We start from the raw sequence: 18,940 nt of genomic DNA on the forward strand, positions 1-18,940 counted from the left end.
AAGAAAGACCGGCCAGGAAACACAGATTAAAAATAAAAAAATCACTTCCGGGTTAGATTTTCTCAGGTTTTCGCCTGCAGAATCAGTTTGTTATCTTCTACTTGGTCACAATCCCGGATCCGGGAGCACCCTCATCAGTAAAAAAGCTGACTAGCATAGCCTAGCATAGCGCCACAAGTAAATACTAGCATCTAAATATCATGAAATCACAAGTCCAAGACACCAGATGAAAGATACACATCTTGTGAATCCAGCCATCATTTCTGATTTTTAAAATGTTTTACAGGGAAGACACAATATGTATTTCTATTAGCTAACCACGATAGCAAAAGACACAACTTTTTTTTCCCACCATTTTTTTACTGCATAGGTAGCTATCACAAATTCGACCAAATAAAGATATAAATAGTCACTAACCAAGAAACAACTTCATCAGATGACAGTCTGATAACATATTTATTGTATAGCATATGTTTTGTTCGAAAAATGTGCATACTTCAGGTATAAATCATAGTTTTACATTGCAGCCACCATCACAACTCTCACCAAAGCAACTAGAATAACTACAGAGAGCAACGTGAATTACCTAAATACTCATCATAAAACATTTATGAAAAATACACAGTGTACAGCAAATGAAAGACAAAGATCTTGTGAATCCAGCCAATATTTCAGATTTTTTAAGTGTTTTACAGCGAAAACACAATATAGCATTATATTAGCTTACTACAATAGCCAACCACACAACAGCATTGATTCAAGCCAACAATAGCGATAACGAATAAACCAGCAAAAGATATAAATTTTTTCACTAACCTTCTCAAACTTCTTCAGATGACAGTCCTATAACATCATATTACACAATACATATAGAGTTTGTTCGAAAATGTGCATATTTAGCGGCACAAATCGTGGTTATACAATGAGAATAGTAGCCAAGCTGCAAAGAAAATGTCGGGAGAAATCTTGGGAGAGGCACCTAATCTAATCAATAACTAATCATAAACTTGACTAAAAAATACAGGTTGGACAGCAAATGAAAGATACATTAGTTCTTAATGCAACCGCTGTGTTAGATTTTTTAAATTAACGTTACTACGACATACAGCGTGCGTTAAAGCGAGACCGCACCCAAATTAATGGCGGAATAGTAGGTCAACATTTTTCAACAGAACAACGAATTAACTTCATAAATAGTTCTTACTTTTTGATGAGCTTCCATCAGAATCTTGGGCAAGTTGTCCTTTGTCCAGAATCATCGTTGCTCGGTTGTAGATTGCCGTCTTCAACTTAGGAATTAGCAGCAAACATTAGCTATGTGGCCCAGACGTGCCCAACTCACTATAACGCAGCACAAAGAAATATCCGAAAATCGCAATATACTGATATAAACTGATATAACTCGGTTTAAAATAACTACATTATGATGTCTTTAACACCTATATCGAATAAAATCAGAGCCGGATATATCTAAGGCCTATAACGAGAGCTTTTCCGAATGCAATCCTGAGGTCTGTCTCGCGTCATGGCGAACGTTGAAAAGAGTGCACCCCACGTTCCAAGACCATTTATATGGCCTCAGATCTGCCTAGCAACTCCATTCCAATTCTCACTGCTTGCTGACATCTAGGGGAAGGCGTATGCAGTGCATATCGACCAATAGAATACATGCAAATTAATAAACTGACCCTGGAACAGATTGCCTGATTTCAGATTTCTCACTTCCTGACAGGAAGTTTGCTCCAACTTGAGTTCTGTTTTACTCACAGATATAATTCAAACGGTTTTAGAAACTAGAGAGTGTTTTCTATCCAATAGTAATAATAATATGCATATTGTACGAGCAAGAATTGAGTACGAGGCAGTTTAATTTGGGAACGAATTTTTACAAAGTGAAAACAGCACCCCCTATTGAGAAAAGGATAACAGACAATATTTTGACACTTTTGGAAATTTTGGAGTGTTTTCTATCCTAATCTGTAAATGATATGCATATTCTACGATCTGGACCTGAGAAATAGTCTGTTTACCTTGGGAACGTTATTTAAAAAAATTAAAAAAATCTGACCCCTAGCGTCAAGAGGTTCTTGGGTAGGCACAAAACTACCTTCATACTTCCATTCGTTTAAAAAAACAGTACTGGTTACCTTCAGGCAAGTCCTGTGACACTTATTGGGATGTAGCGCAAAACGGAGAACACCATCGTGTTCGTGAGTCTGCCGTTTACATATTACGAGTTTGTAGGTCAAACCGTTCAGACGCTACAGTCGTGAGATGACCGATTGTCGGGATGTAACATGATCTCACAAACACTGCTCTAACTCTACCACCATTCACCGCAGATGCGGGAGTGCGACACTGGCGGATGCGGTGGCTTGTGAAGCATCCAACGCAGAAAAACCGATATCTCTAGTTTAAGTTGTCAGATTTTGATGGGGATTTTTTGTTATTTAACTGAAAGGAGCACCATGGTCAATCCGATTCTGCATTGGCTGTGCAGCATTTACGGTGATATGGCCTCTGCAGAAGTCAGGGCATTCATACTTATTGAGTTTTGCAGGGCACAAAGCTGTTGTCAAGGAAGTGAGTGTGTGTTTATACATGACCTCCAGCCGCCCACCTGCCGTCAACCAATCATGTCAATGCAGAGCTATATGGAGCCCTCACATTGTTACAGATTTGAAAGGCCATGGGGATGCGTACAGAGCTTGATAGATTTCACATGACTGGGCAGGGGTGTAGCCATGGATGGGCCTTGGGGGGCATAGGCCCACCCACTGGGGAGCCAGGCCCAGCCAATCAGAATGAGTTTTTCCCCACAAAAGGGTCCTATTACAGAGAGAAATACTCCTCAGCACCCCCCCCCCCCCCCCCCCCCCCCCATTTAATTTGATTTATTTAACCTTTATTGAACTAGGCAAGTCAGTTAAGAACAAGTTATTATTTACAATGACGGCCTACATGTAACCCCCCCCGGCCAAACCCTCCCCTAATCAGCATGCTTCCTGAGGCTCCGCAACTGCGTCACACCCTCCATATGGAGCCTCCGACCACATTTTCAGATCAACCATAAATTGGCTCAGAATATCAGAATTGGGCTCCATGTCGAAACGCAGCCATAATCGGCCACCTTCAGAGTTAGAGTAGTGCAGAAGTTGTCATATGCTGAGGCAGCGAAGAAAGCAGAGGAAGATGGGTCAAGGGGGAGGGATCTTGAGAGGAGTGGTGTGAGTAGTAGATCTGTACCAGTACAGAGGGATAGTGATATATGTTTCAGTAAGATTGTATTTTTAACATTTATAGCAATGGTTATCAACAGTAGGGATGGAACATAAGTTGCTGAAAATTGAGTTTGTGGTGGCATTTGCAGAGGTACTTGGGTGTGCGAGACTTGACATCAGAAGAGTTACAGGTTGTGTTTAGTGGTGATGTCCCGCCCTTTCAGTTTGTTGGCATGAGGTAGGGCTAAATATATATAAATAGTGGAGTAGGGTGGTGTTATTTTTTGTGAGTGTGGTGTTAGATGGTAGGGTATTTATTTATTTTTTCAAGCAAAGTATAAGGGAGTTGCACTCCAGTCTAGTAGGTGGCGGTAATGCAAGATCGGCCACCTTTTGGGCATGGTGGAAGGCAGCCAATCACATGATTTAGCGCGCAGTTTAAAATACAGGAAGTGACGTTTAACAACGAAATAACGCTTTCACTCGTTGGCATGGATTTCGGCTAATATACAACACTTTGGAGGGGGATTTTGTAACGCATTTGAACGTTAGCTACTTCAAATTAGCATAGTGTTTTGTTTAGCTAATCCATCAATATTTAAACAATTTAGATTGCGAAAACGGGAATATTTTTCATACTCTGAAGTCTCTGGTGCTAGCTAGCTAGTTTAGCACAACTGGCTGGCCTTTGTTTGTCATGGGTGTTTTTCAGACTGTGCCGTTGACCAGCTAACTAATATTTTCGCCTTTCAACATCCCTGAATTTTATAAAGATGAAGAGAAAAGTGTCTCGATTACGGTTAAGTCCAAATGAAGAAGCTCAACTCATTCGAGAGGAACACGAGAGGAGAAGGAAGCTGCGAATACAACAGGTATATAGTAGCTATCACCTAACACTCGCTCTCAGTGACGATGCTTACATCCTGTCAATGCATACACTACCAAATGCTGATCATTAGCTACCACTCTCTCACAGGTGCGGGAACAGGAGCGGTATATCGCTCTTCAAATCCGCACGGAGGTGCAACTGCGAAGGGAGCGCGAGCTGCAAAACCTGGCAGAGGAGTTGAAGGAGGAGTGGGAGCAACAGCGGAGTGAGAAACTGGAGACCCTGCAAAAGTTATACCAGGACAATCTCCGAGTTTTGGGAGAGGGACATAGAAGTGCCAAAGAAAATGTAAACTCTCAACCTATGTATTAGCAATGTGTGATACATTACAGGCTGCCAGTGTACCTTTACTGGGTTTTGTAAGAATTTTTAAGCAACTTGGGTCATGCCCCAGATCACAAAATACCTGTGTCTTTACTTCACTATACAACTGGTTGATCAATGCACACTTCTTGTTTCCCCAGGAGCCTGACTGGGAGGCAATTGCACAGAAAAATGAGGAGAATCATGTTCGGGCAGATGAGCGCTATCGAGTAGCCCTCAAAGAGCTCAAATCAGAGAGACAGAAAGATCAGGAGGAACAAAATCGGTGAGGCTATCAACTGGATTTTATTTGGTCAAACAAACATGGGCATTGTTTGATATTAAATCTGGCATGGTTTTCTTCTCCCTCAAGTTTTATCGAGGCTAGGAAGAAGTCCATACAGGTGGAGAAGGAGAGGGCAGCAAAAGTGGCCAACTTCCCATCCCTTCCACCCAACCCAATTGAGGTACAATTTAATGTTTAGGAATCGGGCACATTGTGACCTATGGTCATACCAGTAAAAAGTTGTATTCCGAGCCTGTAGGTTTGCGATGGAAAGTTCTTAATCAAAGGCACTGTAACAATGGAATATAAAGCTCTCCTTCCAAACCCACATACCATTCTTAAAGCACACATTTAATTAACAATATTCTATTGTAGTTTGAGCAAACAGCAGTCTCAGTAGATCTTACAATTCCAGCAAATATATTCTCACATTTTGTGCATTTCTTTTTACTGTTAACAGAGTATTGAGTCAAGGAAGCTGCATGCAGTGAAGAAATCAGATGTGGATGCCTTCTCTGTGACTCACTATCATATGCCAGAGACTGCGGTGGACAGGGAAGTCTACACAGCACAGGTAATCTATCTTTAAAAGCTCAAAAAGATGCATTGGCCCAGTGTGATATATTGTCCTCTTTCTATTGTAACCGGTGTGTTTTGTTCCCCCAGCCAAACGCACAGGAGGTGGCATTGGAGGAGATGCAGCGCCTGCAGGTGCTAGGACAGGAGGAGCAGAGGGAGAGACGGGAGCAGCTGGAGAAGGCTCGTCTCAGAGGTAACCACGCGCTGAGGAGGGAACAGCTCACACAGGTACATGCTGCTACACAACCACACTCACCTTGTTCAAGACCATTCAAATGATAACATGAAAGAAAAGTTAACGTACAACTTTCTGCGTAATGAGGCTAAACCTGTCCTGAGATGTTAAATGAATTCCTGAAATCCTTTGAATGCATATTGTATGAGTCAAGGCCAAAACAACAGCAATACCTATCCTATGTTTGTTTTGGCTGTATCAGGACCGAGAGCGCCTCCTGGTGGAGCTTGAACACATGCATCAGACAGACCTTTTGAGGCGCAGGCAGGTGATGGCTCAGATGCCTGCCCAGATCTTCCAGCCGCTCCACAAGAGACAGGAGATGAGGGAGGACTGGCAGAGGGATATGGAGTTCGCCTTTGAGGACATGTACACTGGAGAGAGGAGTAAGGAGGGGGTGCTCCAAATCATAATACATTTTTCATTGTTTTCTCTTCAGCAATGTTTTTCTACTCTGGCCCCGAGGACAACATTTGTTGGTATTGCCATGGTGCGTAGATAAGTTTTACTTGATTGAAATGGAGACATTGACTCTATCCCAGACAGAGTAGTGTGGACACACATATTATTATGGCACCTAATTAGTAATTACCATTAGTATGTTGGAGTGGAAATTTCGTCTAATTAAAACTGTACTGATCTCTTGCCTGCAGGAGTGAAAGGTGACCTGGTGCTGCAGCTGGTCCCAGAGCCTCTCCCAGCTGTGTCCACTGGCAGCCAGGATGAAGACCTAGACCTGACCCAGGAGGCCACCCCTGACCTTACACCCTTGGCTGGGGCAGAGGAACAACAGGATGAAGGTGAAGAGATGGATTAATTTCTGCTGTTGGACTCCGGCTTTGATTAATGTTTGATTTACTGACTCAGAGTATGACCATAGTGTTGTCAAGAAAGATTATGTGGAAACTAATAAATGGAGTTGGATCGTGTGCACGAAATAAACTATTGTTTTGTCTGTCATTGTAGAACCATCCAGGACTCTAGGTGGCGCCCCCAGACAGGCCTTGAAGAAACTATTGACCCGCATCAGGTCACAGAGAGACCAGTGGAGCTACCGGAGGCTGGTTGATCCCCCAGGTGACTGCCGAACTACTCCGACAGCAGAGTGCGACACGTCCGCAGGCATTACGACCATTGAGACAGGTTCTCTGGCCAGCGAGGAGAGGGGGCGACCTTTGACCACTATACCCAGACTCCCTGACCCCTCTCAGTCAGCCCAAGGTTAGTGAGCACTTGGTAGATCTTCGTGATTTGCTGCTACAAGGTTGAAGGTTCAAGAGAAGCATTTTTTTCTGTAGTGTTTTTTTCTTAATGATCCATTTAATGTATTTTATCTGATTAGCTATAGAGACAACAGAAGAGTCCATAGTGGCTGGTACCCTGCTCCATGCTGATAAACAAGCCATCAAGATCCACACATTTGAAACCGAGAGGAAGAGGAGGGTGTGTGTCTTTGTATCTATGTATTCATGCATGTCCAATACATGTCTGCATAATATATCTGTCTTGAGTGGGAGGGGGGTGTAAAATAAAGTGAATGTATTAACCTTTCTGGGAAAGTGTCTCTAAAGCTGAAAGATCATAGTTTGCCCTGTGGTTGCCTCTGTTGTCCAGGAGGAAGAGCTGGAGAGGCAAAAGCAGGAGCAGATAGCCCTGCTACAGGAGTTAGAGGAGAAGAAGAGCAGGCTGGAGCTGCTGCTGCAGGAGGCCCAGCAAGAAAGAGAACAGCTGCAGACGGCCATGAACCAGGACACAGCTGCTGCATCTGGAACACAGAAAACACCAGCCCAGGACGTCACCTCTGTCAGCCCTGCTGCTCCAACTCCCGAGGTGGGTGGGATTGTGTGTGAATAGATGTGGTTGTGGTGGGATTGTGTATTTATCTGAGCCATGATGTAAATCAATAATACCCTGAATTATATATTTTTTAAATATTTCATGATGGTTTCTACACTTGAACTGAGCTGTGTGTGTGTGTGTGTGTGTATGTGTGAGCCATGATGTAAATCAATATTACCCTGAACTGAAGTATATTTTCAATATATTTCATGATGGTTTCTACACTTGAACTGAGCTCCATGTGTTTGACTGTGTTTCCACATATGCGACACAGACTTGTTCTGTGTTTGTCCCTGTGCAGTCTACTATAACCTCAGCTGCTGAGGATGACCACTCCAGGAGAATCAAAGTGTATCAGCAGCGTCTCTTTGACCAGAACAGGTGTGTTTCTCACAATGGCTGATTCATATGATGAAATTAAAACATTTAAAACAGCTGCCTATTGCTGATTTGTGTATCCCATGTAGCCTAGCTTTTTTTTAACCTTTATTTAACTAGGCAAGTCAGTTAAGAACAAATTCTTATTAACAATGACGGCCTAGGAACATTGGGTTAACTGCCTGTTCAGGGGCAGAACGACAGATTTGTACCTTGTCAGCTCGGGGATTTGAACTTGCAACGGTTACTAGTCCAACGCTCTAACCACTAGGCTACCCTGCCGCCCCAGTTAAGAGCGTTGGGCCAGTAACTGAAAGGCCACTGGTTCAAATCCCTGAACCTACTAGGTGAAAAATCTCTCCTCTTGAGCGAGGCACTAAATGCTAATTTGCTATGGCTGACCCTATCTGTCATATTTGACAATAAAAAATATATATATTTAAACACCTATCTTGTCTTATGTCTTCTTTTATGGTTGTTTTTGGTAATTTATTTCAAAACATTACTTTCAATGTTTCAATCTCTTAGGCTTCATAAGCAGTCTGTGGAGGAGGCTCGCCGACGTCTGGAAGAGTACCAACGCACACTAAGAAACCGCTACTCTGGTGAAACTACGTCAACATTTCTCCCTCCTGGTACCACAGCCTGTCTTCTACCACACTTTAAAGGAGGAATCAATTCCCCGGCAGTGCCCCTAGAACTCCCCTCTGGTTCTGCCCTGCTCCCCTGTCTCCCTGTAGCACTTAGTCCCCACTCTAGAGCTCACACCCCTTTGGACCTCCCCACACAGGAGCCCTCCATCTTGGTTCAAACTCTCTTCCTCCCTGGCACTACAGTTGGCTTGCATATTAACTCCAGAACCTCACCAGTGCAGCTAGAACCCACCTCTGAAAGCCTAAGGGACCAAAGAGCAGGTGTTTGGCTGGCGGACAATGTGTTTAGTAGGGTCACAGAGGATTTCCCTGAGAAGCTACCTCCACCCTCTACCTCGTTAGACCCCCAGTCCTACAGACCACATCCTGTTTCCCTCCACCCTACTCCACACATCCCACTCCCATCAAGAACTGACCCCATCCCACCCATCAGCCCAACCCCTTCAGAAGAGTCAGCTACTCTCCCTGGCGAGGCCCCGGTAAATCCTGGGTCTGTCCTGTGGGCCCCGGCCAAGTTTGGGGAGGAGGTGGAGAAGCAGAGGCAGGAGCTACGGGAGGCCCAGCGGCGGGTGGAGGCCCAGAGGGAGGTGCTCTTCATGCAGCAGAGGGAACTGGAGGAGGAACAGAGGGAGCAGAGGAGGAGACAGAGGGAGGTGTTACAGGCACTGCTCACTGCTGATGACACACAGGTAAGGAAACGAACGACACCTTAAGGGTTTTACCTGCTGTTACTAAGGCAGGGCTGCTATTGGTTTTAAGTGATTCAAAAAGTAAGAGTAACACTAACATGTAGAACTAATAGTTAGCCCAAACATGTACATTATGTCAATGAAATTGCATGGATATACCGGTACTCTGCCTACTGACTATAAAGTAGCTTACCAGCCATATCTGTCTCTGTGTCTGTCTCGATCTCTGTGTGGCTCCACCAGCCTGGTCCAGAGACCACTGATGGTTTGGGGTCAGAACGTCTCCGTCTGATGGCAGCTCTGCTTCGGGCCATCGAGGAGTCCAATGGGCAAACCTCTAGAACCTCTAGATTGGTAGAAACCAGTCAGAGCCAAGACAACACATTCGACGTCCAGAGTTCACACTCAGACAGACCCGCCCCTCACCCACTCCCCCACCACCACCCCCGGGCAGCCAAACCCCCGGTGGCCCGCGCCAGGCTGGCCGCCATGGAGATGACAGAGCAGCACGAGCTCAGTGCCATCCAGGAGGTGCAGACGCCAGCCAATGCCAGCCTGATCACAGGTCAGCCAGCCACACCCACAGGGGGCACCACACGGCAGTTGTCAACTCTAGTAACTGTTAAGAGAATTATGTTCTCAATGTTCATAAACTGAACTTCAATTAACTACTCAGTCTGTAACCCAGTTTTTATAAGATACTGGTTGAAATGAACAGAGGCCCAGCCTACAATAGTCAAATGTTTATTCACGAGAGCGCTCTGAAGTCCATTATACAAAGACATCCATTTTATAGCTGCGCACATACTTCCACACAAACAGTAGATATCCTACGCACATACATACACACAAACAGTAGATATCCTACGCACATACTTCCACACAAACAGTAGATATCCTACGTACATACTTCCACACAAACAGTAGATATCCTACGTACATACTTCCACACAAACAGTAGATATCCTACGCACATACTTCCACACAAACAGTAGATATCCTACGCACATACTTCCACACAAACAGTAGATATCCTACGCACATACTTCCACACAAACAGTAGATATCCTACGCACATACTTCCACACAAACAGTAGATATCCTACGCACATACTTCCACACAAACAGTAGATATCCTACGCACATACTTCCACACAAACAGTAGATATCCTACGCACATACTTCCACACAAACAGTAGATATCCTACGCACATACTTCCACACAAACAGTAGATATCCTACGCACATACTTCCACACAAACAGTAGATATCCTACGCACATACTTCCACACAAACAGTAGATATCCTACGCACATACTTCCACACAAACAGTAGATATCCTACGCACATACTTCCACACAAACAGTAGATATCCTACGCACATACTTCCACACAAACAGTAGATATCCTACGCACATACTTCCACACAAACAGTAGATATCCTACGCACATACTTCCACACAAACAGTAGATATCCTACGCACATACTTCCACACAAACAGTAGATATCCTACGCACATACTTCCACACAAACAGTAGATATCCTACGCACATACTTCCACACAAACAGTAGATATCCTACGCACATACTTCCACACAAACAGTAGATATCCTACGCACATACTTCCACACAAACAGTAGATATCCTACGCACATACTTCCACACAAACAGTAGATATCCTACGCACATACATACACACAAACTGTAGATATCCTACGCACATACATACACACAAACTGTAGATATCCTACGCACATACATACACACAAACTGTAGATATCCTACGCACATACATACACACAAACTGTAGATATCCTTCGCACATACATACACACAAACAGTAGGTATCCTTCGCACATACATACAAGTTCAAATCTTAAGCTACGCCTTGCTCAGACAGTCTGTGTTTTTCCAATATACAGATACATTGTTTCTTTAATCTGCAACATGTTTCATAATTTTCTGCGAGCCTAACAGTTTCTCCCCTCCACGGGTGGAGACAGAATGTCCTGTAAGGAACACAGTAGTACAACTCGCCTGTCGATAGCTCCTCTTATCATTTGTTTCCCACTTGCACCCTGCTTACATACTAAAAAGGAACAAAAGGTCCTTGTTCTAATTCTGACTAAAATGACACACATCATCAGATTATAGTTTTATGATTAATACATTTCATACAATTATATGGTTTCAGGGTGGAATATTCTAATCATTACCTTTAAGCATATAATTCCCTTATCAGTAACCACTTGTATACATCCTTCATAAACAAGCGTGTATCTCTAACCAGCTTCTGTGTATTGTGCAGAAGAGAGTGTGGCAGTATCTATTGAAAGGGCAATCCCAGAAGAACAGGACCACTCGGCCCACTCTGAAAGAGGTCACTCCAGCACCTCTGTGTCCAGTGCATGGGAACACACAGCTGGGACTGGGAGTGAGACGTTAACTGGGTCTGGTAGATCCAGCAAGCTGTCCTGGAGAGAGAGACTACGGCTGGAGGCTGGTGCCTCTCCTGGACCTGGTAAGGAAAGGAGGAATGGATGAAGGGGAATAGGGAGATATCTTATGCCAGAATGGTTACCACAGGAGTATAAGAGAAGGATCCTTTTACTTTTAGAAGCTTTAGAGTGATGGTCATGGAGTCCTCTGACAGTTTCAGTCACTCTAATCCAACTGTCCTATGTCCTAGATCCCACACCAGCACTCCCAGAACGGTCTTATCACTCCTGTGAGTTTGGGAGAGGTGTCCTTGGTAAATCTCCTATAGAGGTAAGGGTTTTTACTGGTTCTATTTCCCCCTCTGATGTCCACCATATTGTGGATAAATGATAAGTTGCCAAATCTGAGGGTTTGTGGTCTGTCCTACAATACCATGATATTGCTTGAGAAGCAGTTTTTTGTTTTTGTGTGTGTCTTGAGTTCGTGACTGTGTTTCTGTTTCCTTTCTGAGCATGATGTCAATCAATATTACCCTGAACTGAAGTACACTGCTCAAAAAAATAAAGGGAACACTTAAACAACACAATGTAACTCCAAGTCAATCACACTTCTGTGAAATCAAACTGTCCACTTAGGAAGCAACACTGATTGACAATAAATTTCACATGCTGTTGTGCAAATGGAATAGACAAAAGGTGGAAATTATAGGCAATTAGCAAGACACCCCCAATAAAGGAGTGGTTCTGCAGGTGGTGACCACAGACCACTTCTCAGTTCCTATGCTTCCTGGCTGATGTTTTGGTCACTTTTGAATGCTGGCGGTGCTTTCACTCTAGTGGTAGCATGAGACGGAGTCTACAACCCACACAAGTGGCTCAGGTAGTGCAGCTCATCCAGGATGGCACATCAATGCGAGCTGTGGCAAGAAGGTTTGCTGTGTCTGTCAGCGTAGTGTCCAGAGCATGGAGGCGCTACCAGGAGACAGGCCAGTACATCAGGAGATGTGGAGGAGGCCGTAGGAGGGCAACAACCCAGCAGCAGGACCGCTACCTCCGCCTTTGTGCAAGGCATGCACATTTGTGGCCTGCTGGAGGTCATTTTGCAGGGCTCTGGCAGTGCTCCTCCTTATCCTCCTTGCACAAAGGCGGAGGTAGCGGTCCTGCTGCTGGGTTGTTGCCCTCCTACGGCCTCCTCCACGTCTCCTGATGTACTGGCCTGTCTCCTGGTAGCGCCTCCATGCTCTGGACACTACGCTGACAGACACAGCAAACCTTCTTGCCACAGCTCGCATTGATGTGCCATCCTGGATGAGCTGCACTACCTGAGCCACTTGTGTGGGTTGTAGACTCCGTCTCATGCTACCACTAGAGTGAAAGCACCGCCAGCATTCAAAAGTGACCAAAACATCAGCCAGGAAGCATAGGAACTGAGGAGTGGTCTATGGTCACCACCTGCAGAATCACTCCTTTATTGGGGGTGTCTTGCTAATTGCCTATAATTTCCACCTTTTGTCTATTCCATTTGCACAACAGCATGTGAAATTTATTGTCAATCAGTGTTGCTTCCTAAGTGGACAGTTTGATTTCACAGAAGTGTGATTGACTTGGAGCTACATTGTGTTGTTTAAGTGTTCCCTTTATTTTTTTGAGCAGTGTATATTTAAAATATATTTCATGATGGTTTATACACTTGAACTGAGCTCTGTGTGTCTGTCTTTTCTTTCTGAGCCATGATGTAAATCAATTGTTCCTGAAGTATATGTGAAAACATATTTCATGAAGGTTTCTACACTTGAACTGAGCTCTCTGTGTGTGTCCGTGTATCTTTATTTGTGTGTGTGTGTGTGTGTGTGTGTGTGTTTCTTTCTGAGCCATGATGTAAATCAATTATTCCTGAAGTATATGTGAAAACATATTTCATGAAGGTTTCTACACTTGAACTGAGCTCTTTCCACAGTGTTATTTATATACAGGCGCTACATTATTATACCCTTCCTGTCTAACCCTGGTGTCTTCCCGTGTATTGTGTCCCTGTCATCTGTGTTGTCCAGTTGGAGAGCCTGTCCTTCCAGTCAGCCCGTAGACCCTCAGAACCTGACTACCTGTCCTCCACCACCATCTCTTCTGGAAGCTATGCCACCACTGACCCTGAACACACCTCCACTGACCCTGAACACACCTCCACTGACCCTGAACACACCTCCACTGACCCTGAACACACCTCCACTGACCCTGAACACACCTCCACCCAAATAGGTGTGTGTGACTTGTCTGTAGGCCTGATCAATTGAGTATATACCAATTCAGTCATGTCAGAAATTAGTTACATTTCAAATATATCTTAGCCTCTTCTCTTTTTTTCCCCATAAGACTCTTCCCTGCTCTTGGCTGGGTTTGGAATGGGAGGAGGAAAAAATAAAAAGTCATCGGTCAATGGCTCCTCTTCATCCAGACACAGTTCCTGTAGGGGCGTATCTGGTACTGGCTTTCCCATTTTAGACTCACTCATACACAGCAGCAGTATCCAGCGCATCATAGACAAATACACCAGGGAGCTCAACTTTTCTCTTAGTACTGCTGGGAACCAGACGGGTACACACACAATTTGAATCTCTTTTTGATATAATATCCTATAGTAGTGAATTTCCAAACAGCAGCCTCTTACAATTCCCCTTTTCTTACTCTTCCTCCTCCCATCCAGGTGCATCTGCAGTGATAGAGGGGTCAGTGTGTGAGGAGCCAAGCTCCTCTGTGTCGCAGCAGAAGCCCTGGTCTAAGCTACTGCAGGAGAATGAGGGACCAGACAGGTCACCTGTTTGGGGGGCCGACCCACACACTCTCCCCTCGGACAGAGAGTCAGGAGCTCAGAGGCACGACCAGGTGGGTCCATCAACACCCTCGTACTCCATTCAATAGCATTATGGGTTCAGAGTAAATATTCAGATTTTTTTGTATCAACATTAACTAATTCAAGGCATCTCTTTTTAAATTGTTTTGTTAAGGAATGGGACAACACTGTCAACCGGATCATGGATCGCCTCTCAGACAAGTCCTCCTCATTGGTTCTGGACCAGGGGCGGGACTCCACTATCAGCCCAATGACTGGCCAGCCCTCGGATAAGTCATCCTCGCCGGGCCAAGGGTGGGACTCTACTTTGAGCCGAATGATTGGCCAGCTCTCAGGTCAATCAACCTCACTGGACCAAGGGTGGGATTCGACTTTGAGCAGAATGATTGGCGGGCTCTCCAATCAGTCAACCTCTGTCAGCCAGCGATTGGACCAGTCATCCCAGTGGCTAGATGAAGTCCAGGATGAGAGCCGGGTGATGAGGCCTCTGGTTGGAGAGCTGGATGAGTCTGCTGCCCAATGGAGTGGGAGCTCAGGTAACCGAGTCAATGAATATGGATGAAATATTACTGTGTTGGCTTGTGTTATTGCATGTCTTATTTCAGTGTGTAAGAGCACATTTCTTGCTAATGCTATACTGAAACCTGATTTAGTTTATTTTTTCTACATTAGAAGCTGGTTGTTCTAACTCCCTAGGCTGGGTGGATCTGAGGGTCTCGGGCCAGACAGGAGTGTCTTCTGATCCAGAGGGAGCCCCTGAATCCCAGTTACTGAGCAGCTCCTCTCTCCCTGGACGGGAGCCTCCGCCACATCCACACTACCAGAGCCTGCAGCACTCTGGGGCCAGCTCCCAGGAAGCAGACAGGACTGGGGGTGAGTCTATTAGACGTTTTCTAACGATGAATCGGAATTCCCTGATATTCTTTTTGACCTCATCCTCCACTTCCTGCGGCATTCACACTGACCCACCCGCTAACTAGTATTCCCCAATCCCTCATTTGTTGTGATGATATGTCTGAGGTACTAGGTTCTGACTGTTAATATTTTTACCTCTGTTCTGTCTCTCAGTGGATCCAGCCTCCGACTCCTTCCACCCTCTCCTGGCTGAGGTCACGCACAACGAGACAGCCGAACCCTCCATGACCTTTCACCTTCCAGAAGAGGAAGTGGAGGGGCTATGTTCCCACGATGAAGATGGTGACCATGAAGCACCTGCAGGGGACCTTGAGCTCTCTGCATGCTCAGAGGATTTTGAGGATGACACAGACCCCTCCGTCACCTCTGAACCCTCTCCTGAGCGCCTGAGAGGAGGGGAGGAACCACCTCAGCCCTCACCCGCACTGCACGACTCCTTGTACCAGCTGACCTCGTCCCAGTGCCTCCCCCATGACTCTGCCCTGCAGGTATCCCTTGGAGCGGAGGAGGTTGGTCTAGCAGCCTGTGAAGATGTCTCCACTTGGGACATGCCACTTGAAGGAGGGGACACTGATATGGAGAGTACACCAGCACCTCAGAGACTTGACCAAAGAGGTGCTATTAAAATTGAGGACCTGGGTGCAGGAGAGCCAGATGACCAGCTATGTTCAGAGTCAAAGATCAGCCCTCCCATCTGGGAGAGAATAATGGTATGTATTTCATTACATTTTTTTCACTATTAAAATGTTTTCCAGACTTTGGGTCCAGTGAAGGAATTGTGTTAATGGATGTCACTCGAGAGGCGGGCTTTGAGAAAGGAGTCTTCTGTGCTGCTATTGGTTGATCTGTGTGATGTCTTTCTCCTCTCTCTTAGGAGGTGGGCAGTGTGAAGGGGATAATGGATGAGTCCATGCTGACCCTGGTGAGCCTGACAGACACAACACTACAGGGCCAGGAACTCACTGAGGAAGAGGAAGGAGAGATGGAGGTATCAGACCAAGAAGATGCTGAGAAACAATACATTGTGGAAAAGTTGAGGAGTCTGAAGACTGAGTAACTGAATCTCGTCTAACCTCCTCCGCTGCATGCATTTTGTTGGGTAGTCTCTGAACTTGGTGTGATGTTTTCTAGGAATCAAAGTCGACGATGTTGCCAGAGGAGAATGCCAGCCTACAGGAGAAAGAGACAACCCCCTCTCATGCAGGTGAGAACCAGAAGACCTGAAACTTCTCTGGCTCCTACTCTTCTCTCTTTCCTTCTCTGAATCCTTTCTTGGTCTTTACAAGGTCTTTAAGTGCATACGTGAATCCTTGCTTATACTTGTTTTTTTTCTATTTCTATGGCAAGTGATGCTACTGGAGTTCCAGTCGTGTCCCAGCGTGAACCTACAGGAGGCTTTCCAGCAGAAACGCAGAGCCCTGATCCAGAGGTCTGCCCACAGGGTAGAGGAGATTCAAGCCAAGAGGGATGAAGCCAGGGCCAACACAACCACCAGGGCCCAGTCTGACCCAACCACTGTTCAGTCAACCACTTCTAAACCCAGGAGAGAGGGGAGGAGTGCAGAGTCAACCCATGCAGGAGGGTATGCCAAGCAGAAAAAGCAACAGCCAAAACCCCAAACTCCCTTGCAGCCTCCCATGCTAGGTAACAATAGAATAGACTAAAATAAATATAATATTGTGTTAACAACCAACCAACACATGGAAACTCTTGGGGAAGGAAAGTGGGGTTAGTAATGGGTCAAAGACTTGGTCTTATGTGTTGTAGAGTGTTACTGAACCGAGTCCTCCTCTCTTTGTCCTCTGAGTGAAGCCAAGCTGAAGAAGGTTGGGGAGGTGAGGATCAGCACTCCTGAGATAAGGAAACAGGATGTGGCTGAGATGCGTAAGAGAACAGAGAGGTAACAGGTTATTTCTGTTTTCTGCTCGAACAAGACCCAACCACACATCACATTAACATGATCTGATATCCGACACGTTTCTCTCATGACCTCCCTCTTGGTTGTCTCTCTGCAGGTTGTACAGCCGACTAGATGAGGTGAAGCTTCAGGAGGAGGTCAGGAGCAGACAGGAGGCATATGCCAAAAACAGGGAGAAGGCCAAAGAGTTTCATAAGGTAACATTTAAAATACCCCAATGTTTAAATTAATGAAATATGATATTGGTAGAGCATGGCGCCAGGGTTGTGGGTTCGATTCCCACGGGGGACCTGTACGGGGGAAAAAGTTTTAAAACTTCTTATGGATCAAATCCCGTTAGCGGGATCGATTTGACAACATCCGGTGAAATGGCAGAGCGCCAAATTAAAATTAAATTATTAGAAATATTTAACTTTCATACAATCACAAGTGCAATACACCAAAATAAAGCTCAACTTTAAGCTTGTTAATCCAGCCACCGTGTCAGATTTCAAAAAGGCTTCCCGCGAAAGCAAACCATGCTATTATTTGAGGACAGCACCCCATCAAACAAACACATGACAATCATATTTCAACCCGCCAGGCGTGACACAAAACTCAGAAATAATGATATAATTCATGCCTTACCTTTGAAGATCTTCTTCTGTTGGCACTCCAATATGTCCCATAAACATCACAAATGGTCCTTTTTGTTAGATTAATTCTGTCGTTATATCTCCAAAATGTCAATTTATTTGGCGCGTTTGATTCAGAAAAACACCGGTTCCAACTCGCCCAACAGGACTACAAATGATCTAATAAATTACCTGTAATCTTGGTCCAAACATTTCAAACAACTTTCCTAATCCAACTTTAGGTAATTTAAAACGGAAATAATCAATACAATTTAAGACGGGATAAACTGTGTTCAATAGCAGATAAAATCAAAGTGGAGCGAGCTTCAGGTCGTGCGCCCCAAACAAAACAGTCCACTTGGCTCGACTCCCAGAAAGGAAAGGGCTACTTCTTCATTTCTCAAAGGAAAAACATCAACCAATTTCTAAAGACTGTTGACATCTAGTGGAAGCCATAGGAACTGCAAGCCTATTTCTATTAAAACGGGCTTGCCATAGAAAACTAATGGAAAACAGATTGACCTCAAAATGTTTTCCCTGGATGGATTGTGCTCGGGGTTTCACCTGCCAAATCAGTTCTGTTATACTCACGGACATTATTCAAACAGTTTTAGAAACTTCAGAGTGTTTTCTATCCAAATATACTAATAATATGCATATCCTAGCTTCTGGGCATGAGTAGCAGGCAGTTTACTTTGGGCACGCTTTTCATCCGGATGTGAAAATACTGCCCCCTATCCCAGAGAGGTTTTAAAATGTATGAACTCATTACTGTAAGTCGCTCTGGATAAGAGCGTCTGCTAAATGACTACAACGTAAATGTAAAATGATATTGAAATTAAGTTGGTTGATGTACATCAACATTAGTCCGTTTTGAATTTATATGAATTCTGTTTTCTCTCTTTACAGAAAACCTTACAGAAGCTACGGGCCAAGCAGTCTTCGCAATGATATTGAAGATCGATTGCTGTTGTCATGTGTGTTTGCACCTATTTTGTACTTGCGTGTATACATTGTGGTTTTGTGCAATTTGTTATCAGTAATTTAAAAGATAAAATTTGTAATAAAGTGTATATACATACATTTGTGGTTTAGTCTATTCATCACTACTTATTACTGTGTGCACACAACAAA

The 18,940-nt window shown here is 44.6% G+C and overlaps 1 protein-coding gene across 1 annotated transcript; it reads left to right on the plus strand.

Moving 5' to 3' along the window:
• Positions 1-3,701: 3,701 nt before the first annotated feature.
• On the plus strand, positions 3,702-18,889 carry cep295 (centrosomal protein 295). The gene is made up of 28 exons (XM_038961107.1): positions 3,702-4,093; positions 4,198-4,398; positions 4,575-4,699; positions 4,787-4,880; positions 5,160-5,273; positions 5,366-5,506; positions 5,716-5,899; positions 6,167-6,313; positions 6,480-6,734; positions 6,856-6,956; positions 7,128-7,343; positions 7,627-7,733; positions 8,259-9,072; positions 9,316-9,637; positions 11,382-11,594; positions 11,763-11,842; positions 13,563-13,767; positions 13,882-14,103; positions 14,213-14,391; positions 14,514-14,895; positions 15,056-15,232; positions 15,428-15,984; positions 16,149-16,262; positions 16,406-16,478; positions 16,622-16,918; positions 17,087-17,174; positions 17,290-17,389; positions 18,716-18,889. The coding sequence occupies exons 1-28, from the start codon at positions 3,995-3,997 to the stop codon at positions 18,755-18,757; spliced, it is 5,649 nt and encodes a 1,882-aa protein (XP_038817035.1). The 5' UTR covers positions 3,702-3,994; the 3' UTR covers positions 18,758-18,889.
• Positions 18,890-18,940: the final 51 nt, after the last annotated feature.

This window comes from Salvelinus namaycush, chromosome 23 (assembly GCF_016432855.1).
Source record: "Salvelinus namaycush isolate Seneca chromosome 23, SaNama_1.0, whole genome shotgun sequence".
Taxonomy (NCBI): domain Eukaryota; kingdom Metazoa; phylum Chordata; class Actinopteri; order Salmoniformes; family Salmonidae; genus Salvelinus; species Salvelinus namaycush.

Bases quoted from the DNA above. Each gene is read 5' to 3' on its own strand.
- cep295 (XM_038961107.1), top strand. From the start codon at position 3,995: ATGAAGAGAAAAGTGTCTCGATTACGGTTAAGTCCAAATGAAGAAGCT. The intron at 14,392-14,513 runs GTGGGTCCATCA...TGTTTTGTTAAG, and splicing joins GAGCTCAGAGGCACGACCAG to GAATGGGACAACACTGTCAA. The intron at 15,233-15,427 runs GTGAGTCTATTA...TCTGTCTCTCAG, and splicing joins GGAAGCAGACAGGACTGGGG to TGGATCCAGCCTCCGACTCC.